General features: G+C 38.5%; 1 protein-coding gene across 4 annotated transcripts in view; it reads left to right on the top strand.

Moving 5' to 3' along the window:
• The window catches only part of ROBO1 (roundabout guidance receptor 1), an 872,802-nt gene that overhangs the window by 753,199 nt on the left and 95,900 nt on the right, over window positions 1-23,703 (top strand). For all 4 annotated transcript variants that reach the window (XM_084633794.1, XM_084633793.1, XM_084633796.1 and 1 more), the window contains 3 exons: window positions 3,753-3,873; window positions 7,345-7,483; window positions 8,803-8,930. In XM_084633794.1, coding sequence (XP_084489920.1) covers window positions 3,753-3,873; window positions 7,345-7,483; window positions 8,803-8,930 — 388 coding nt within the window. The remainder of the gene's footprint in view (window positions 1-3,752; window positions 3,874-7,344; window positions 7,484-8,802; window positions 8,931-23,703) is intronic.

Below are 23,703 nucleotides of genomic sequence, written 5' to 3'. Positions count from 1 at the left end.
GGATCCCCTACTGCACAAAAAAATGCCCCGTCCTGTGGTTTGGGGTATTATATTATGCCGTTAGTTTTTTAACCCAAAGAATCATTTGGTACTCTAAATTTCAGATGATAGATATCTATATATAGATATGCACACACACACAATATGAGAAAAAGAGAGCTAAAATATTCGTAGCAATACCACTGACAACTAATAAGTCTCTCCACTGATTTGAGTAACTTTAGTTTGAGTAATTTAAAACAGTTACTGCCCACAAAGAAGAGATTTGGCTCTTCGCTGCCCACCTTATTATATGGTAGCTTACAATTCAACAGTAACAGAAGAAATATGTTGGAAAATCTCAGTTTGTAAATTATCCCCCCTATACGCACAGACAGATCCATCCATGTTTTTCAGACATATACCTACAATTACATCAAATCCTTTTTTCCACCTACTTCAGAGTCTCCTCTCTGCCATTGCTCAGAGCTTCATGCTTGAGAGAAAAGGAGGGGAGGGTGGGGAATAAGGAATATAGGACACAAATCTACTGTAGCTACAGCTTTCCTCAGGCAAAGCTTTTTTATGTTAAAACACAGGGTGATGTAATATGTCCCCTTCAATTGGGAGTTGGCCAATAGCTAAAAAGTAATGGGAAACGTATGTAGTCAGTCAACAAAGGAAGTACATTTTCAATCAGTCAACACTGAATAATTCATTGAGGATACATACAGTACTCTGTCCATGTATGTGTGTACACACCATATTTATGGGGAGATGATATCTATGTGATAAACATATCATAAACCTGTGCAATTTTTCATATGCCTGTGATTGTATCACCTGCCCACTGAGCCAGCAACCCAGGAACTTACTCTAACATTCCTGACCTCTCTGCAGCTTCTGTCATCTTTAAAAACAAACTACCATACTGCCTGAGGCCCAGGAGATACAAAAATGAGCCTTGAGACGGTTACCAGCTTTTCTAATCGTAAAAATGTCAGAGCTTTATATCTGATGTCTGAAGGTCCTTGAGGGTTAGAAAGTGGATCTTCATACATATATCACTCCTTCCTGTTGTGACCCAGCACTCATGTCTAACTGGGAAGGACCCAAGATATAGACAAGTGACTTTAGGTAATTTTGAGTTATTTTACTTATTTGTTTTAACATTTACCTCCAGTTGAACTTTGTACAGTTAGATTCATGGGAAGAAACCATCTGCAAAGTCAGGTGTCTAACAAGAGATTGTTCCAATAACATTTTTTTAAGCTCTCTGAACTGTTCCTAGAATATTGTTTTTCTGTAAATTATGGTTCATACAGAATGTATGGTGATATGTTAAAAAGGTTGATATAAAGGTGGGATTTTCATAAATGTCAAACCAGGAGCTCAAGTGTCATTCAAAGTCAATGGAACTTGTGCTCTTAAGTCACTGAGGTACATGTGGAAATCCCACCTTTCATCTACTTAAGTTTGAGATGAGTGAGTAGTTCAACTACCCTCAGGTAAGCCAATAAACTTTTATTTCACACGACCATATAGTCAATGTTGATATAGATATGGAGAGGGAGAGAGAGATGTGTGTATGTATATCTAGAAGTAGTTATACAAATATGCACACATACAATGAATAATATAACACCTTGATAATATTTATTATTGCAGTCCTTTAAATTGTATGACTTTGGGGGATATGAAATGAAAATCTAGTTATGTACTTCATACTTTTCTCTTGCTGTTTAAGGCTATCAGCAAGTAAAAACACATTTACCTTACTTTAAAAAAAATATTTACAGGTCACCTTTAATACTCCATTAGACATGCTTCAAATTCCAATTGAAATTTCATCATTGCTAGATAAAGGACATTGCTTTTTCTCTCTGAAATGATGTGCGCCAACAGCAAAAGCATGAAATTTGTATTCAATACTATCTACATTATAAGTGCATGTCCATCTATCTCAATAACTGACTATCATCATTGTGTGTATATGTCTTACAATGATAATAAGAGTCCAATGCCGCTCAAGATGTGAAGTTCTCAGGGATAGATTTCTAGCTGCAGGCAACTTGAGCAAAGTACTTCACATTGTGAACATTCTCTGGCTAGTCACTGATTGTATTAAGCCTTTTAATGTAACTTTATAGGCACCTTTTGTTTTTCCGCTACAGTTCAACTTAAATTATTATCATATGTGATCTGAGTTTTAAGCCTATGCTAACTTACAAAAATCATTAAAGAATATTTAAGTGGCATTGCAGGCAACAGGAGATTTATTCAGATAAATGTATGTGTTTGTTCTGTTGTGAACATGTTTTGTTGAAGTTTAAAAACTTAATTAACCAAGGCTTTTATTAAATAAAGAGGGAATCAGATTTTTGGCTTATATTTCACAATCTATTTTAAGTAAAATGTAGCACTGTTCACTATGAAACATCTGCGGGGAATTCTTTGCTCATACTGGTTCAACTCCATTAACTTGCAAAGAAATGAACTGGAGTAAATAAGAGCAGGAAGTTAGCTAACTAACTCCAAATATTGCCAAATATAGGCTCTGTATACCTCTACCTGAGTGCTCAGCACTTCTGAACATCAGACCCTTACTTATTTGTATAAATGTGGATTTAGGAGCCAAATGTTAGGCTTCCATTAAAACAAAATCTTGGTATAAATATATCTTATTGCTACACAGGTTGTGAGGTATGGTATTTCTATCAGGATCTATCCTAGGGAGAAGGCATCATTTATTTACTCTACCAGTACCAGTAATGTAGGGCATAAGCAAGCAGACCCACGCTCTTGGTGGTGCATGTGAACAGAAGTCAGATTTTTTTTTAAATTGACAAGCAGTTTTTAAATAGTGATTTTCAGTTTTTTTGCTGAGGTACTTAACCGCTCTATGGTTAGTGAAAAGAAAAGGAGTACTTGTGGCACCTTAGAGACTAACCAATTTATTTGAGCATGAGCTTTCGTGAGCTACTACTTTTCATAGTTTATAAACAAGAAGACAACAACTCAGCGCTGAATGGCAAATTTGTCTCTAAGGTATGAATTAAATATATTTTTGTCACCAAGCAGAAAGACATTGAAATAATTTGTATGCAAAGACCATATTAGATGTGTCTAATTCTGATATATTAACAGTAGAAAGGAAATAGAACCTGTATCTATCAAGCATTAAACAGAAGCAAGGAACAGCCACTACTTGGTAGTAGACAGATTGAAGTGGAGTATCTTCTGGATCCATAAAAGTGAAGAGTTTTTAAAATACAGAAATAAAAAAATATAAAGTTAATAAGCTGAACAAAATGCTTTTGGTGTCAAAGTTGTTAATTAGCCTTGTTTCTCCACCCAACCTCAAATTCCTAAAGCATGATCTCATACGGTTGTTTGTTATCCATAACTAAAAGGCTTTGGAGACTAAAACTTTCTAATTTTAGATGGAAGTCCAAATAAAATTTGCTCAGTATTCTGTATTTTATGCTTTCTATTGCTGAAATAGATGTGCAGTAAATGAGATGCACCAAGCAAGAGTCTACAATCAGCAATTAGAGTTTCATAGAATCATAGAATATCAGGGTTGGAAGGGACCTCAGGATGTCATCTAGTCCAACTCTCTGCTCAAACAGGACCAATCCCCAACAAAATTAATCATAATTTCATAATCATACTTAGCATCTACATAGCACGGTACATCTTTAGAACACTTTACAGACATTATCTAATTGATTATTTTAGAAGTAATTTTTATTATTCTTGACTTGTCCTAGATCAGAGGAGGAAAGCTCATGATTACCTACACGAGAAAGAATGATGCTGGCAAGTACGTCTGTGTCGGAACAAATATGGTGGGAGAACGAGAGAGTGAAGTGGCAGAGCTCACCGTTTTAGGTAAGAGAGACTCCATTGTGTGACACTTCATTAGTGAAAATGCCAGTATTTAATACAGCTTCATTTTTTGGTATGGGGAGAAGCAGTTTTATAGCAAGGGCTTTTTTTTTTTTTTTTTGTTATCATCCAGCTCTTTTGCTATGTTAACATTGGGCGTGTTTTTGTGACAGTCATGGATATCCGCCTCATGGCATATTCCAGAAAATAAATGATCAATATCGGTTCTTCAGCACATAATGGAATATCGTTGAAATAAAGAGGTTTGTTACTCCAGAACAGGATGAAAATCGAGGGAAAAGAGGAAATAATGAACACAAGTCAGCAAACTATGCTGATTTGTGAACACAAAATATAGGTTTTTTTTCACTTATGCGGTCAGATCTGACTTAGTTTTCACACTGCAGATAATTCCAGTTTACACTGACCATAACAGTATTTATAAATAATATCAAAACAAGAATTAACTTCAATTAACTTCAATAACAAGCATATGAATCATTTTCCTCTTCCACGAGGAAACTAATATAATCTTGGAAACTTTACTGAATCATTTATGTAATGAAATCTTAAAATATGGATAGATCTGTTATCTGCATACATATACGTTGACCTAGTAAAACAGGAGGTGGGATACCACTTTGAGACTTGCTGAGTGGCATAAATTTGCTACCAAACAACTAGCTCAAATAATCCTAGAGACATTACACCATGTCTAATCAATCATTAAAGGAGATCTTCAGTCAAATTAACTAACTCAAACTACCTTGATTGAAAAACCACACCTTTTTTGTCTTCGTAGACAAGACCCTATGATGTCTGCAGTTCAGCCTCAGAATATCTTTGGCATTTCATGGCTGCTTCAGGATCTTCAGTGCAATCCTGATTCTGGACTCTCAGTGTGAAATGTTGCTTCAAAGCAGTATAAGGCTTGGAAACAGCTTAACCCTTTTTATCCTGGGAACAAACACTTTATGACTGCAGGGTTTACACCCATGAGCTTGGAAACTTCACAGCAACATTGAAGTTTGAAAATAGCTGGATTCAGGTCAAGTTCCTCAGTGCTGGCCCTGTCTCTAGCAGTGGTATTTTATTCTGTTTGAGGCACTTCCTCCTCAGTGTTCAGTGACTTTATTTGTTTTCAGTCCAATTCAGATGCTAGACATCTTGAAATCCTGTTCAGTGTTTATGAGTGGTGGGGAGTTCCTTAATAAGTTGACAGTGTTTAGCATCTCAAACTATGTTGGCATCTTCTCAGCAATCGGCAAGACGTGGTGATTTTTTGGGGAAGCTCAGGATATTTTCCTGTATATTGCTGTGATATTTTCTATTTCAGATGCCTTGGAAACACTTGGTTTAGAGGTAAATTTAAGTCAAGTCAACTGTTAGGACTTCCATCTTTGTGAAGTCTGGAAATTACAAGAAACTTTGTTTGCATGAGTATGGTTCTTATATTAAGTGCCCATGCAGCTGCATTGGTTAATTACCCACACCAGTATCTTTTTACCATTATCCCAGGAATGGTAGTATTGATGAGTTATAGTTGCCTTATTGGAAAGTATTAGTTTGATTCTCCTTTCTGAAGACTTATAGGAAGAAGGAAATCTTCAAGGGTTTTCATTTTGTTTTTTGTTTCTCTTTAATTCAAAATTTATCTCTGATTTTTGTCCTGGGGAACAAAAAAGATTCCCCTCTGGAGAGGAAGAATGGTGTATTGGGTAGGGCACTAGCCTAGGACTCGAGAGAACAGGTTCATTTTCCTATAGATAGATAGGTAAGTATTCTCAACTGGAGAGATGACATTTTTTACATTTATCCAGCCAAACTTCTCCTTTCCTTCTTATACATCCTGAAGTTATTTTTACTGAGCGTCTGTTATGAAAACGCCCTAATACCTATCTGAAGTAGGCAGAAACTCTTGGACTATTAATATATCATTTTCATCCTTAACCTTCCGATAGGATCTAAAGAACTGCTTGACTGCCATGTTCACTGGTATTGCCTAGCAGTCCGGCATGTCACTGTTACTAGGTCAGAATAATTTTTCTTTTGCATAGTTTTGCCAAACATCATTATTAGACTCTTCTCCTTCAATAAATCTAGGCTCGCCATTTCCAGAATTTTATGTACTGGCTTCAGAGTGCTCAACAGGCTTCCCTGCAACCTTTTTGCACCTACATGCCTTGAGGGCTTTGGGGATTTTTATTACTTTCTAAATAACTGTGCAAGTAAACGTGTTTTGCTTCTGTTGCACCAATACTTTTTTTTATGCCAGTTAGCTGCATTAAACCTGTTTGTGATGGTAGCTCCTTTATAACATCCTCTGCCTATTGTTTGGGCTCTTGTAGAGGCAAGATAACTTTTACATTCCAGGAGTGAGGTTCTGTTATAATTTCTACTGTACGTTATAGAGAAAATATATTTACCTGTAACGGGTATGTTGTTATAAGTTCACTCTCCTCTATCCACCTTATCCACAGAGTGGAAAGTGCATGTTTCAAATATATGAATAAAACCTTCTCAGCAACTTATATTTAGAGCTCAGCGAAGTGTTCTCTTCCACTTCATGTGTGTTGAGGTTAGCTGTAAAAAAATTCAAAACCTATAGACGTTCCTGCCTGATACATAATATGAGCATGGACCTGTGATAACAGCTACTTCTGTGAACAAAAATTATACAGAAGTAATTTTCTTTTTTCTTTGTGCTGGTGAGAAAGAAAATGATCACTTTTCTCTTTGCTGCACTTGAAGTGATTCTATCAAACACAAACTGTTACTGATGACAAGGTACAGTCATACCGAAGATTCGGTGGTGGCTTTAACTAGCCTCAGAATATGTTCAGTACTTCCCCATTGCATCAGGGTCTCTGCGGAGGCAATACTTAATGTGTGCTTTCTGTCAAAGGTACAATAAAATAGTGATGCCCGTTGTCAGCTTTGGTGCCTTGCAGCAGATCTGTTTCTGTTGCTGAAGAGAAACTGAGGCCACTTAGGGCTAGTCTACACTACTGCGCTACATTGGTGCAGCAGCACTCATGCAGCTGCACCGCTGTACTGCACCTGGTGAAGACACACTATACCGATGGGAAAGAGCTCTCCTGTCAACATAATTACTCCACCTCAACGAGAGGCAGAAGCTATGTCGGTGGGAGAGCATCTCCCACCCACAGCGCGTGGGTGTGGACACCGCTTTAAGTCAATGTAACTTATGTCCCTGGGGGGGGGGGGGCGTTTCACACCCCTGAGCGACATAACGTACATCAAGTTAAGCAGTAGTGTAGACAAGCCCAGAGTCAGGTCTAATGTAATTTGCATATCTACATTGTGTACCTGATTTTTGTTGTTCTTACAACAAAATTTACCTGGCTGCACACAAGTAACTCTGGAATCCCCACATCAGCCACCCTGAGGCACTGCAGGTGTTGCGGTGCTGTGCCTTTAGCTGTAATCCAGTGTTTCTTTCCTTTCCTTTAGAAAGACCATCTTTTGTGAAGAGACCCAGTAATTTGGCTGTAACTGTGGAAGACAGTGCAGAGTTTAAATGTGAGGCTCGGGGCGACCCTGTACCTACAGTAAGATGGCGAAAAGATGATGGGGAATTACCAAAAGCAAGGTGCAGTATGTTAAGTTACCTTTTGGATAAGATCAAGTGCGGGTATCAGTTTGATATCTAAGAGGGGATCATTCCTGTGCTTGTATGGATGGGCTTGGTGATCTAATAGGACTCTTCTATTTCTGAATCCCGTGGTCCTCTGCTTACAGATATAATTCACTTGTGTTGAAAACTTAGAAACAGCTTGAACTAAAATCTTTCCAACCTACTACAAAAATAGCAAAAGTATCAAATTCAAACAACAATGTATGGCATGAATGAATTCTGTACTTGAAGTACCTACTGTAATTATCAAAACTACTGTAAAATGTCAAATAGATAATATAATTAGGCTACAGCACCAAGAAGTGGACAGTGGAATTGCAATTGATGCAAGATGCAGCCTGCTAATGTATAGTGCTGCTCTTAGGAGACCTGCTTTTTTTGTTATCAAGTCTCCAATTCACATCTCTTCCGTCATTGGCCTAACAGAGTGGAAAGTAAAGTAGCCTTGTAAAAAGGAAACACATGAAGTTTTTTTTTTTGCATTTTTGCTTAAATTCCTAATCATCAGTTTTTAAAGTATTGGTGGTTTTTTTTCCCTCGAAGAGGACATACTGTAACATTTGGGTCCCTTCATCTTCTACAGCCACATCTTGTTTCCTGTTAATCCAGTTTATAATTTATCTAAAAACTACTGCATATAGGGTAAAATAGCTGCTTTCTAGGACTAGAAACACACTGGCTACATTATGCAAAGATGAGTAAAAGGTGATGAAATTGGAGAGAATATTATAAGGCTATGTTATTTCCTTATAAAACGATTGAATGAGTTATGTTTTAGCTTGACTTTAAGATGGCCTTTGGTTATGTTCATAAGACCAATGCTGCTTTTTTAATCTTTTAAAACCTTATAGCTCCTGATTTTTACATCTTCCCACATGCAAATGAAGAAAAATATATGGATTATTTTTTTTCTTTTAGAAATATCATTAAATATGTTTACTAAATGTATTGTAATTAAAAGTCTTTAGGCCAAAGTCTAATGTCACTTACACCAGATTTACCATTTACGATTATTTTATTAGTGATGATCTTGATTTTCACATTGTAAGTGAGATCAGATTAAGCTCTCAAATATGTTTGTTTTGAAAAAAAATGTCCATAGTTCGAAGGCAATACACATGTTTCATGTATTGCTTAAATATGCTCATATCTCAGAGAAACATATGAATTTGAAGGCAAAAACTTCTTACGCTTACTCTTTATACACTAAAGAAACTGGCAATATTATTTTCTATTTATACTGTCACGCTCATTTGCTATTATATGTATTTAAGATATGAAATCCGTGATGATCACACTTTGAAAATCCGGAAAGTTTTGGCAGGAGACATGGGGTCTTATATTTGTGTTGCCGAAAATATGGTTGGAAAAGCTGAAGCATCAGCAACTCTAACAGTTCAAGGTAAGCTGTTTCTTTATATAATACTTAACCACAGAAAAAGGAAAGAAATTTGATTTTCTATACAGTAACTTTAATAGAACCATAATTAATATTTAATGTGATAGGCTATGTTATAAAAAATACAGAAAAATCATTTTGAGCCCTGTTAAACTATTTGATTATTTGAGCCCTGTTAAACTACTGAAGCATTCAATTATTTTTTTCATAAGTGTGAAAAGAATTAATGTTCAGTGCTGGGAGGGAAGGGCATGTATTTTGAACTTCCATAGGAGAACTTTTTTATCCTTTCTGTGATTGGTATCATCTCAGATTTTTTTAACTGGATAAAAATATTGTGACTTCAAGTATCTGTTGGATTTTTTTATTTAAAGTAGTAAAGTTGACATTTTTTAGATTCCAGAATGTAAGATATTTCATCCACATCTTATGTGGCATCTCTGTTAGTGGAAGTTTGCGACCATGGTAGTCCATTCTGTATGATCCTCTGCTGATCTCCTTTTGATCCACCCAGTATACCACATCATTCATCCAAGATCTTTTTCTGCCTTGTGTTGTTCTGCTATCAGTTTTCCCTTCCAGTACCTGCAAACATGTCATGCCACTGACCCTTTTAAAATGTGCCCTGAAAATTGAATCATTCTTTTAATAAGATCTCTAATAGCATTTGCTAAATTACAATAATCACCAGTCTCATCAGATGTTTATTCTTCCAGATGTCTCTTTTGGTGTCTTTCTAGTCTGGTGTGACTTCAGTATCTGATCTTCTGTAACGATGCTTCCAAAGTAGCAATGATTTCTTAGTTGTTGTGTGGCTGTGTCATTCACTGGACTCTTACATGTTTTCCCAGGATCCTTGTCTAGTGCCATAGTTTTTGTCTTATCCATGTTCCACTTTAGACCATATTCTTTGCCATATTCATATACAGTCTCTACTAACTTCATGAGATCTTCCAAATCAGCCATCAGCACTGTCATCTGCATAGAAGAAATTATTCACCAATTTTTCCACTCATCTTAATACCTTCTTCTGTTGCCTGTATTAATTTAATTAAGCACTCACTATAAATGTTGAATAAAGTTGATCACCTTGTCTCAGTTTTCTCTCTTGATCTCTATTAGATTTTCATTTTCATCTCCCATTATAATTACCTTCTGATTTCAGCATAATTGTTTTATTACTCAGAGTTTGTATCCATCAGTCCACACAGATCTTAATACATTGAGTAATTTGTAGAGGTAGATTCTGTCAAGTGCTTTTTGGAAGTCAGTGAAACACAAGTATGCTGTTTTCCCCATTTCAATTGATCTTTCCAGTATGAGCTTCAAGTTCATAATGGCGTTGATCGTGCCCTTTCCACAGTTGAACCTGTATTGTTGTTTGCTTATTTCCTTATCAATTTTTCCTTTAATTTGGTATTGAGCAACTCACAAACGTATCTTAGAGGCATGCAATACTAAGTCAATTGTTCTGTAGTTTTTACAATCCATAGTGGTGTTCTTTTTAAGGATTTGGATACCCAGTTATGTTGTAAAATCTTCTGGCAATTCTCAAACTTATTCTTCATTACATCTGACAGAGCTTTGAAGCCTTCATTCCCCTATGCTTTTTAACAGTTCAGCTAGTATTCTGTCACAACCTAGTGCTTTTCCTTTCGGAAGTCTTTTTATTGCTACTGTGATTTTTTCATCCATTATTGACGGGCTTAATTCATCAATCCCTTTTTTAGGTTTTTGAGGGTTATCATCACCATATAGTTCTATGATGTATTCTCGCCATCTCTCTTTCTTATCTTTAGAGTCTATCAGAGAGTGTCCATTTTTTTCCTTAAGGGTCATATTGATCTCCTTTCTTCTGTAGCTAAAGGCTATTATCTTTTGATACATCTCACTTTGGTCTCTTTATCCTGTTGTTCAATTTCTTGCATTTCTATAAATGCATTTCTTGCATTTGTATAATTTTGATTTTGTCTTTGGTATTCCTCTCTTTCTGCTGTTGATCTTTGTGGTTTTACTTCCCTCCTTTTGTCTATCTGACCAATGATTTCATCTGTTACCCATGGATTTTTCTTAGCTAGAAACTTCTTCCCTACATGTTTATCTGCAGCTTCTTTGATAGCATGTTTCAGCTGTTCCCAAGTCGCTTAGTAGTCACTTTTTCTTGGTAGTGACTTTGTATCACATGATTTGTCAGAGGTGCAAGGTTCCATCCTTGAGAGCTTTTGGCTTTCTGTAACTTTTTCAGTTTGATATTCAGATTTATCAATACCAATCCATGATCTGATCCAGAATCTATACTTGGCATAACCTTAACCTTCTTAACACTGTTTTGTATACCTACAGTTGAAAGTGATAAAATCAATTTGTTTTTTATACATCCTGTCTGGTGATTCCCATGTATGGTGAGATTAGTTACAGTGAACTGTGTTTTTCAGCTAGTGAACCACAGATGTGTGTGTACAGTATATGCATACATACATTTAATACACTAAACCAGATCAATACAATTTCCGTGTCTTTTTCATGTTAATAATCTATTAAAGCATACTGGAGCACTACTGTTCCTTTGAATGATAAAAATCAAGAGGAACTGAAGGAATTACTATGTGTAAAAAAAAAAACAACTTCATTGCCTTTTTATACACAGTCCAGATGTTCACCATTGAGATAATCCCTCTCTTCCTTTCTCAGCTAGCAGCCAGCCAATGATGCTTTTTTCCACATCCAAACTAGTGGGTATGATGTCCCTTCTGTCCTTTTCTCTGTTCAGCAGGCGGGAGTTCTGGGGAAATATGGGCTTAAAATATTTTATTCAGTAACAAACTCTTATTTTGACACACTTACCATAGCAATGAAGTTGTTGCTCATAAAGTGCTTAGTTCCAGTAGCTGACTCTAGAAATCTTTGGTGCTATCATCTTTTCTCAACACTGAGCCATCTGTGGCTCTTAAGCAGAATGCTGGCCTTACCATGAGGCGAACTGGGGTGGCCGCCTCAGGTGCCAGACTGGGTGGGGTGCCACTAGGACCCAGAGTGTAGAAAATTGTGTCTGCCGCTGGTGCATATGTATTCTCTCTGCTCTAGATGCACAGAGATGGTGGCGCGCTGTACTGGAGGAAGAAGGGCACAAGAAACATAACAGGCAGGCAGGAGAAAAGGTGAGAAGGAATAACAGAAAGCAGCAGGAGCTGCAGGGAGAGAGAGGAGGAGGAGCCTCTTATGTACCTCTCTAGCATCCCCAGGAGCCTTGCCTGATTAACACCAGCTTCTCAGGGAGCTTCCTGTTTCCTGCTGCTTCCCTGAATGCACTTGAGGAGAACAGGCAGTCAACTGAAGTAGTAGAAGCCAGTTAGGCCCTTAATACGCTGCTATCTTCCCTCACTCAGGCCCTGCGACCAACCTGCTTATTTGTCCCCTTCAGATGAGTGTTGAGAGCCACTATAGCTGACACAGAACAGCAGTCCTGAGTGAAAGTAGAAAACGCCCCTGTGGGCAACATTCAGAAAAAGAAAGAAAGCAAAGGAAGCTTTTCTGTCTAAGCAGGAAGGAGCTCTCCTGAGATACATAGACACAAATGTTCACAGTGAGCCTTCCAGCCCCAGTGGGGATGTGAGTGGTGAGGAGATGCCTGATCTTCCAGTTAGTCAGAGTGCAGGTGACGGGGCAGCTACTACAGCATCTATGGATGTAACCATGCACATTCCTGAAAAAAAGTGTAGATCAGAGAAGAGTATGGTGGAGGTGCAAGAAACAGCTGCTGCTGAGTTTAGTTCCTTAAGTCTAGATGATCCAGGACTGGGAACCCACTTGAGCAGTAGCCTGAGGGACTTCTTTGTACTGCATGGGCCACAGCAAGTGGAAAACTTCATGTTCCCCAAAGACAATGAAAACAGAAGTTTCCATCCAACACATTACTGGCGTGAAATCCCCAATGGTGACAAAGTGGAGAGGCCATGGCTTATATACTCAAAAATGCAGAATGCTGCATACTGGTTTTGTTGCAAACTCTTCCAGTCTAATGTTCCAGCCACATTGGGTTCTACAGAAACAAAGGACTGGAAGAATCTGGCTAGAAAACTGGCATGCCATGAGAAGGCAGCAGTCACCAGAGAGCATTCCATAGGTGGAAAGAGCTTGAGATGAGACTAAGTTTAAAGGCCACCATAGATGATCAGCATCAAGAGAAGATTTCATCAGAGTCTCTTTACTGGCAAAATGTTCTGAAAAGTCTCATTGCCATTGTGAGAAACCTAGCACTGCATGGCACTTCAGATCAGCTGTATGTGCCAAACAATGGAAACTTCCTTAAAATTGTGGAGCTGATGGCTGAGTTTGATGCTGTACTCCAGGAGCATCTAAGAAGAGTTGCCACTCAAGAAATGTACACACACCACTACCTTGGAAAAACTATTCAAAATGAGATCATACAGTTACTGGTAACAAAAATCAAACAGAAGATTGTGGCAGATCTGAAGTCAGCAAGATATTACTCTGTTATTCTGGACTGCACACCTGACATCAGCCATACAGAACAAATTACTTTAATGGTGCGTTTTGTAACAACAACAGAACCTAGTGAAAATGTCCCTGCAATGGTGACTGTCAGAGAGCATTTTCTAGAATTTATTGACATTGATGATACTATAGGAGCTGGTATGACAAATATGCTCTTAAAAAGCTGGAAGGTACGAGAATTGCGATAGCTGACATGAGAGGTCAGGGCTACAATAATGGTGCCAACATGAGAGGAAAGAACAGAGAAGTGCAGACACGGATCCGAGAGTTAAACCCTCAAGCTTTTTTTTTGTCCCATGCAGTTCTCATTCATTGAACTTGGTGGTCAGTGATGCAACATCAGCTTCTAGTGAGACTGCTGAATTTTTTTAATGTAATTCAAAGCATCTATGTAGTTTTCTCTGCATCAACTCATCAATGGCAAATTTTGAAGCAACATCTGGGAAATCCTCTGACACTGAAACCACTGAGTGCCACATGATGGGAAAGTCAAGTGGAGGCAATAAAGCCTATCAGACACCAAATTGGGAATATAGATGATGCCATAGTTGCCATTATGGAGGATAATGCTATGACAGGAACTGTTTGTGGGAGAACAGTGGCAGAGGGAAATTGAATCACCAGAAACATACATGACTTCAAATTCTGTGTGGCTTAGTGTTGTGGCATGACATACTGTTTGAAATAAATGTTGTAAGCAAGATACTCCAAGGTGTTAACCATGATATGTCTGGAGCAATGGAACAACTGGACAAAGCAAAGTCAGACCTATGGTCTTACCAGTCCGATGAGGGATTTCAAAATGTTCTGAAGAGTGCACAGAAGTTGGCAGAGGAACTTCACACTGAAGCTATTCAAGAATAGCCCACCCATTCAAGAATACAAGAGTCACTGAAGAAGAAGACATTTTGATTACGAGGCACGGGATAATCCCATAAGAGAACCCAAACAACAATTCAAAGTTGAATTCTTTAACCAGGTGCTAGATTGTGCAATAAAAGTCAGTTGAAGAACGTTTCATGCAGCTCAAGGAACACAGCAGTATATTTGGGATTTTGTATGGTATTCCAAAACTCTTCACTATACACCAGCAATGCAGAGCACTAGAGACAGTGTTGACACATGATTACGTGCAATATTGATGTGAGTGATTTAGGTGATGAACTGAAAGACCTTTCAAGATACATTTCAGCAGGAACAACTCCAACGGCTGTTCTGGAATATTTGTGCACAAATAAGATGACTACCCTCTTTCCAAGTGCTTTTGTTGCTCTGTGCATACTTCTAACACTTTCTGTTACAGTTGCCAGTGGAGAACGCTGCTTCTCCAAGCTGAAGTTAATAAAAACACATCTATGCTCCACAATGACACAGGAGAGGCTGGTCGGCCTTGCAAGCATCTCAATAGAGCGTGAGCTGGCCCAGACTGTGGACCTTAAGGAAGCAGTTCAAATCTTTGCAACCAAGAAGGCACGGAAAGCACCACTTTGATTATTCAAACAGATAAAAATGCCAGTGTTTACTATGCAGACAAGAAAAGTTACATTTGTTGTTCAGGCGTTTGAAAGTTAAGTGTTACTTAACATTTTTGAACAAGGCATTTTAAGTTTCAGAGTAGCAGCCGTGTTAGTCTGTATCCACAAAAGAAAAGGAGTACTTGTGGCACCTTAGCAACTAACCAATTTATTTGAGCATAAACTTTCGTGAGCTACAGCTCACTGCTGTAGCTCACGAAAGCTTATGCTCAAATAAATTGGTTAGTCGCTAAGGTGCCACAAGTACTCCATTTCTTTTTGCATTTTAATTTGTTAGTTCTCCTTTATTGGGGTAGGTAGCAGACCAATACCATGAGAGGAGTAGAACAGGAAGAAGGCAGAATTGAGACCTTTCAAAGTTTTGACCCAAGCGAGGGGGCATGGGGGCGTCATTTGAACTCCCCGCCTCAGGTGCCAAAATGTTGTGGGCCGGCCCTGCTGGAAAGGGATACTTCTGCTGTGAAGTTCTCATACGAATCCCCCAGGCTTTTTGGAGGTGTTTTATCTTTCTGTACATCTTGGTACTAAGACAAGAAAATGAGATAAGGAACTTGATGTCCACAAAATCATTCACTCCTGTGTTCATTTTCTTTAATTAAGGACTCTCAAATTAAAAACAAAAACAAACAAAATAGTGAAAGAATAACAATTCAGATTATTTTCAAGACAATTTGTTAGATTTGATCCTAAGATCAACTGTTAGTCTTGAAACCAATGTTGCTACTATTAAAGCAGCTAATTTTGTGACTACAATTTCTGCTGCTACACTTTCGGAAATAATTTGTGGCCCCTGTTTTGCAAACACTTACGCAGGTGAATAAATGTACACGTGTTGAGTATTCCTATTTTTTTCAGGGGCTTACTAATATGTAGAATTACTTAGTTGCATGAATGTTTACAAGATCAAAGGGGGATGGGTGTGGGGCTGTATTTCCAGAATACCATAATGCTTGTTTGGAATAGGCCCATAACCTAGGCCCTGATATGGCAAAGTTCTTAAGCATATGCATAGGTCCATCTATATTCAGTAAAGCACTTAAACACATGCTTCAGTCACATTTACTTCATGGGATTTAAGCACATGCTTCAAGTGAAATGTGTTTAATTGCTTCTCTTAATCAGTACAGCAAGAGTAAGAAAATTGAAATAAGTATAACAGAACGACCCTTTGTATTGGCATATTCACAACCAGTAGAGCCAGTGGAAGTGACACTGAAACAAAGTAAGTGGAGACCTACATAAGAGGGTGTGACTGCACAGGCTTCTGCCTTCTTACTACCTGGATGTCCCAACTAGGGATGGGTGTGACTACCTTTTAGATGCTTTTTTTATTCCACACACATACATCCAAGATCAAATCTGATTAGGTTTTGACCCCCTGTCTGTGCTTGGTGTTCCAGGGGACCATATCTGGCATTCTGGGAGATCATAATTACATTTTCAGCAGTTACCCAAACCATTTCCATCAGTTCCTTTAATCATCACTTTGATTCATCAATACAGCTGTTGGAAAAAGACTCTCAAATTCTGTTATTTGTTCATTTGTGGTTTACTGGGTTATCACAAGACACATAGCTGAATTATCACAAGATACATATTACTAGATTTCATAACCTTAGGTCAAGCATATATCATTCATGCTATCTTATGGTAATTGCATTCTTTACTATACTTTTACTTTTTTATAGCCAGCCTGTTTTCAATACTGGTATATATACGTACACTGTGGTTTCCGTACTTGCATTATAACTTTCATTATTATTTCTACAAGCATGCTTATCAAATAGATTTTTTTAAACCCAAAACTAGAGATCCTTCAAGATCAGGTCAGGGGTCAATGGTCAACACTCCACATGTAATTTCCATAATACATTGCACATCATTAATGTGACACTGACTTTCAGTAGAGACTTTACATGGCCCCTTTTGGTGAATTAAGGAGATCCCTGTACCCCTGGGAACCCTTGTACCTCTGCAGTTGGCATCAAGAGGTCTTTGGATTACAGTCTCATATATCCAAAACAAGGATCCTTTGCATACTCATGTGTATCAGGTTTCTTTAGTCTCAGATGCACCCCAGAATCCTGTGTGCTCGTCACAGAGCATCAGCTTTGAAGAACAAGTGCAAAGGATTCTAGAATACTAGTAAAGGTACTCAGTGTTGACGACTGGGCAGGAACAGCGATACTATTCTGGAGGAGTATGTGACTCCAGCAGCTCTGTAAGGTTGGTTAGATCAGGGATCCATTGTGTTTTTGCTTGTAGTGGCAGTTCACTTGAGGCTAACTATGATCCATGCTTCTATGCAAGGGTGATAGTGACCAAAACCTTTAGATAAACTGGGAGCCAGAGTTTTAATAAGATAGGGAGAAGCATCTTTGCTTTGTAGTCTCTCTCCCCCCTCGCCCCCCCAGTGGTCCAAAATAGGTCAAGTTTAACCCTCAAGGAATGCTGCAAAAAAATCATCATTTTGATAGGGATTTTGGAGGGGGCAGAGGACACAAGGAGTTTGCTGCTTTATTTATCAAATGAGATGTTCATTTTTATGCAGTTTGGGGTGATACTGAGTTTCATTGTAAATACAGTTCCTGTGAGGGTATCTCCAGCTCATGAGTTAAAATAAAAATAAATAAAATTCTGATTTTTTTCATGTGGCTTTAAAAATAGGGTGATATTTCAAACACACTATTGACATTAGAGAAGGACCCAAACAAATCCCTGGATCTTAACACCCTTGAATTTTGAAGTTGGGTTCCTGATTTGGATCTAATCGTCCTGATTTGAGTCCCTAATTCAAATGTATTTTTCCTTTTGAAAGCAGATTTTTTTTTTTATTCCTAGAACTCTTAGGACATATCCTGCCTATAATTCCCAATCAAAACACAGACAAAATAGTCAGCCACAAGTGAGTGTCCTGTAAAATGTAGTGATTCTTTATTAACAAATTTGTGAAAAGACAAATGAGGGAAAGCACCACTTGTGGTTTTATAGCTTAAGGAACAGCCATTTTACCCTTAATGACTGCCATAACTATGACAGCACTTGAGATTTCTATCAGTGATCTGTTGCCTCCACTATTTCAAGTGAACTGATATAAATCTTGAGAGAGACAAGGTGGGTGAGGTAATATCTTTTATTGGACCAACTTCTGTTGGTGAGAGAGACAAGCTTTCAAACTTACACAGAGCTCTTCAAATCCATTTAACATAGCTTAATAAATAACCATTCCTAATTTTTAAAAAATTGAATTTTTGAATTGGGGCTTTAAGAAATTATGATCTATGATATTCTCAAACTTTTTCATGTTGTGACCTACATTTTAATAGATTATTTAATTAATTATCTACCCTACAATTCATGATCTTCTGGACCAGTTCCCTCTCAGTAGTAACTGCACAACATCTCATGATAGCTACAGCAAATGCTTACAGGGAAAAAGTATTGTTAGAAAATCGTTTTTTTGTTTGTTTGTTTGTTTTTTTTAATGTCAAGTCTCTGAATCCAAGTTAGCTACTGGAAACAGCGAAGGAAACCAGCTGCCTCTTAGGAAATCATTCCAAGTGCTGTGGACCAGCGGTGGTCCAAAGAAGTATTATATTAAAAATATTTTAAAGCTAGGAGTTTTCAACTTGCTGATTTTTTTCATCAGTGCTGTAAAAAACATGAAAACAATGGCTTTTAATCACCAACTAAAGAATATTTATATAAATAGAGCTATTGAAGACTATTTTTCTAATAGCTGTAATTTCCTAAGCCTTACGGTTAGGAAAAAAATTGATAACTGATGTAATAGTCTTCATTGTTGCAGACTTTGTTTTGTTGCTCTTATTCTAAAGCTAGTGTTTAAATAATTTAATCAGAATGGATGAAAATATAATTTTACAATTCTCAATTTGCTCAATTTTTCTTCTGTTTTGTGTGTATGTATGAAATTGGTTAATAATGGGGTGACAATATTATCCAGTGGTTGGTTGGATCATAAACAGGTGTGTATATTTTATGTTGATTGTGAAATATCCTTGGATTATATGAAATTATACTAAACACCAATATAAAGGTAATCTTTACTTTTCTGCTTTGTGTTCGACTCCTGATTTGTTTTTTTACAGAAGATCTACAACAGTGTTTCTCAAATGTGGCCACCATGGCTGCATGCAGCCACCAGGGGCTTTTCTTGTGGCCACAGCCTCCTGGGCAGTGACTGGGGGTGGGTGGGGCGGAGCACCATCATGGGGTGGGTCCTGCCCCCCTCTGGATCCACAAACGCCAGAGGCAGCCAGTGAGTTCCCCACCTTCCTGGGGTGGTGAGGCTCAGACTTCAGGCCTCCGCCGTGGAGTGGTGGGCAGCAGGCTCCAGTCATAGGGCTTCGGGCTCTGGCCCTGGACTGGCCGCGGGGCGGGCCCTGAGTTTACACTCCCCCACACGTTGCCCTTGGCCCCCGCTGCTGTCTCCCTACCCACTTCCCCATCCAGGGCTTAATTTGTCCTCTGGCTCGCCAAGGCTGAATAAATCTGCTGTGAAAATTGATATTTGTCCGTTTACTAATATCAGTTTTAATAGCCTTCCAGCTAGCTAGTAAGTCTGCTGCTCTGAAAATTGATATTAACAAACATATAAATGTTTACTTTTCACAGCAGCAGATTTACTAGCTAGCAAGTCTTTTGGGGTTTTTTTGTTTGTTTGCTTGTTTTTAAAGTAACCACAGCACAAAAACACAAGAATGTGCAAAGTACCGTATTTGTGTTTCTGTTGTCTGGGTACACCACAAGAAGGACAGGAGACTTGTTACGGGCTTTAATCAGGCCGCGACTTTATTATATAGATGTCTGGGACTACCTGACAGATAAAGTGTACAGTGGAGGCAAATCCATGTTTATTCAAATCAGTTCTTCAGGGCTTCCACCAGCCCCCATTTGTTTCCATCCAGGTCCCCCAGCCAACCCATGGCTTGGCCCTTATCATCCACCACCTTCGTAAGAGGGTTAAGGAGGGCTATGAGAACGGTGGGCGGGTTGGCCCCCTGCCGTACCAATCAGCGGAGTCCCTAACACCTTCCCCCATTCTGTTCCTTTATCCAGTACCTCCTTTTAAGTCCTTTACCAGGCCATTTATCTGGTCACTGGCTGTCCTCCCTACGGAGTACCTGCACTGAACATCCGCCCAACCTTACAAAACTTAGACACCATGTGTTAAACTTAGATGCCATGTGTGCTAACTGGTGACAAATGCTGACTTTTCAACAGTAAACACTGCACTCTTACGTTGTTTTGCTAAGGAGCAGGTTTACTATACCATTTTGCTACTGGTATGTTTGGGCATTAAAATTCTCTTTCATTATGTGTTGAATAATAGCTAGGGAAGTTAGAGGGACAAATTAAGGATAAATACAGTACTCTTAAAAGTCTTCATAGTGCAAGCTACAGCATGTAACTAGGCACTATGTCATGATCCTCCAGTGCAAGAAAAATCTTGTTGCTGCAGGCCTGAATGACCTGCACTGCACATGTAAATTCTGCTTCTTGCAGGAGCAATATACTTACTTCTATTGGTATCCTCTTCTATTTGCTGTGAATGACTGCAAAGGTACTCCCAAGATTGTAGTCCAAACATTTTCCTTCTCTTTGTGGCACATGCCCCATCAGCCATGCACAATATATCCTACAAGATTCATTTGCCACTGCGTGATACTACTGAGGCTTACATCATGCATCCTGCTGCTTCTCTTTCTCTTACTGGGTACCCCTGCTTCTCAGTGCGAATATGACGGGCTTTCTGCTCTCATTCCATATTTCAAAGGCAGGTATGATCCTTTTTGTATTGGCTTTTCTCCAAGCTAACTGCCAGCTCTCCCTGATGGCACTACAGGAGGGTCTACGGCATGTTGAAAGCCCGGGCTTCTGTCACTATGCAAATCAAGAGGTTCCACAGAGTTGTCTCCATGAATTCTCCTTTCTGGGAAGTATTTTATGGCCTTGTCTCTTCCCCTCCTTCCAGCCTACCAGTAGTTTAAGTACAGAGGGGGTCCTTTGACAGGAATTAAGGGAAAACATTGAGTTCCTAAGTGTTAGCACTCAATGCTGCCACTTTCTGAAATGCAGCTCAGTAAATCCAGGGCAGAAGTTCTGACCAGGCTAAGTTGATATATCCTGGAAACAGAGCAGTAGTAACTAAATCAAAGGGTTTTCTCTGCCCAAAGATGTGGTTCCTTCCCTGAGCAGCTCTTTTCTACCACGACCAACAGGAAAATAGCCAAGTTTTGTTGCTGATTCTGGCGTAACCAGGCTGGTTAATTCCAGATTCTTATATTTGTGTCACTTTTTACTATCTGTAATTAGAAGTTCCTGATAGTTCATGATTTGTTTTATGGGTTTAAAAGCCAAAACAACTTTGCAGTAGGTCTGCCATATGTGAACTCCGTTTTTTTATTTTTACTGATAGCAATGTTGGGTTTTTTTAATTCAGATCTCTTTAAAATTGTATCTGTTTCACTTAACAGTATTCCTTACCAGGTAACACAAACAACATTTTCTAAGGTTCAAACATTATTTCATGGTAGTGATTTACTTTCCTTCCTTTTTACTGAGTGTCTGTAGCCATTGATCATGGAGTCTTCCCCTGCTCTTTCCAAATAGCTTTAATGTATTGTCAGCATAAGGTTTCCATTTGTTAATCCGTAATTGTACAGTTTAGTTTTAGCTTTTGCATAGGAGCCCGAACAGATTTTCTTCTGAAAGACAGAGAACATTTTCTATGGGTTTTAAATAATCTTTCCGAAGAAAAGAACTGTGGTGCCAAAACCAGATGACTGAGGAAAATTCAGAGTCCATTATCTCTTTAAAAAAAAAACAAAAACATATTAGACAGTTCCTAGGAGTTGTTCCAACTGCATTAGGCTATCATCACATCTTTTATACTCTTATTCAGTAAGCTTATTTACAGTTTCTGACTGGCTTTTTTTTTTTTAAGGCATTAGTATTTACTTAGATTGTAATAGTAGCTAGGTCCTTTCTAAACACAGCAGAAGACATAGTTCCTGCTCTGAGCTGTGCAGAACTAAAAAAAAAAAATGCTTCATTTATGGCATTGCTTCTGTTTTGAAATGAATGGAGTGTAAATCTGGGGTAACACAGTGGGGATTCATGTCCTATCTGAGCTCCCTAAATTGTCACTGGTTTATAAAATGTTTTCTGCTAGAAATCTCTAATATGCCTATTTTTTGTCTTTTCTTTGGGAGAAAAACAGGTTGAAGGACTAGATTATCTCAAATATCCACACACTAACACACACACACCCCCTCCATAGTTCAGAGATTCTCCAAGGGGGTTTCTATCACCCCCAGGCAATGACTACAGAATTTATAAACATTTTAAACGGAAAATCGTGCATGTTTTAACCTGAGAAGTGCTGACTTTTAGAACCACACAGCAGGTGGTCTCTCTCATTTTTTTTCTTAGTTTGTAATGAAAACCTTTTTAATCAACTTTTTTATTTCATAGTTGGTTTCAGTAAAGTCTACCATAGAGACAAATAGTTTGAGTAAGTTTCTTTCTCACCCTCCTCCCACAAAAGGCCACTTCACTGCAGTATTTTTCACCTGAATAGCATTCTTCATCTGAGGATCTCAAAATACTTTAAAAGTAACCTTCACAACTCCATATAAGGCAGATATTAATACAATGCTGATTTTACAAATGAGACACAGTCACACAATGGGGATGGGGCCAGATTTTAGTGCCCAGCACCCCCAGTTTAGAGGCCAGCTTTTCCAGGGCTCAGTCCCCGGTAGGCATCTATATGAAGTGACCAGATTTTTAAAAGAGCTCAGCAGCCAGTAACTACCATTGAAAACAAAATAGGGAGATTTAAATGATATGTCAGCCTTGTGCTGGTGTGTATTTCCTGTGCCAACTAAAAAGGCTGGTGACATCTTGGCGGTAACACCAACACAGAATTGTTTGTCACATGCATCACGGAGCTCCAGCTGCAAGTGTGTCTGCTGCTCAATGAAATGTGGAAAACAGTTATGAGTTTGAATCTTTGCTATTTAAATTGACCTCTTGTTACTTGTGGCTTCAGAGGTGATGCTGCTAAACTATCACAATATATGTGGTGATGACATACCGTGCAGTTTTGATAACATGTCCTAATAACCTACCCACACATGCATATTTCACACCATATTTGCAACCAGCTCTAGGCAAAATTAAATTTTCAGCATTGAATTTGTACCAGTACAGTACCTGTCTTTCCCAAATGGTAGCATCAAACTTTTGCTTACCCCGCCCACTTCCTGTGAGACTGTGCTACTTTCCTGAGATGTCTCGATTACAGCACAATCTGTACGTATTGTGGGAGTAGCACTTTCAGGTGGAGCAGAGAATTCCAACCAATCCACTTTGGAGAGACCTATTCAAATGTCCATCTAGGAAGAGAATTTGACTAGTTGAGGTGTATTTATAACTTGAATGATATATGTTAACGATCTTGACAGCTACTTTTCAGTGGCATTTCATAGAATCATAGAATATCAGGGTCGGAAAGGACCTCAGGAGGTCATCTAGTCCAACCCCTTGCTCAAAGCAGGACCGATCCCCAACTAAATCATCCCAGCCAGGGCTTTGTCAAGCCTGACCTTAAAAACTTCTAGGGAAGGAGATTCCACCACCTCCCTAGGTAACGCATTCCAGTGTTTCACCACCCTCGTCGTGAAAAAGTTTTTCCTAAT

The sequence above is a fragment of the Lepidochelys olivacea genome, assembly GCF_965140295.1.
Source record: "Lepidochelys olivacea isolate rLepOli2 genome assembly, chromosome: 1".
Lineage (NCBI taxonomy): Eukaryota > Metazoa > Chordata > Testudines > Cheloniidae > Lepidochelys > Lepidochelys olivacea.
The sequence above is the reverse complement of the archived record's forward strand: the minus strand, read 5'-3'. Positions and strand labels throughout refer to the sequence as shown.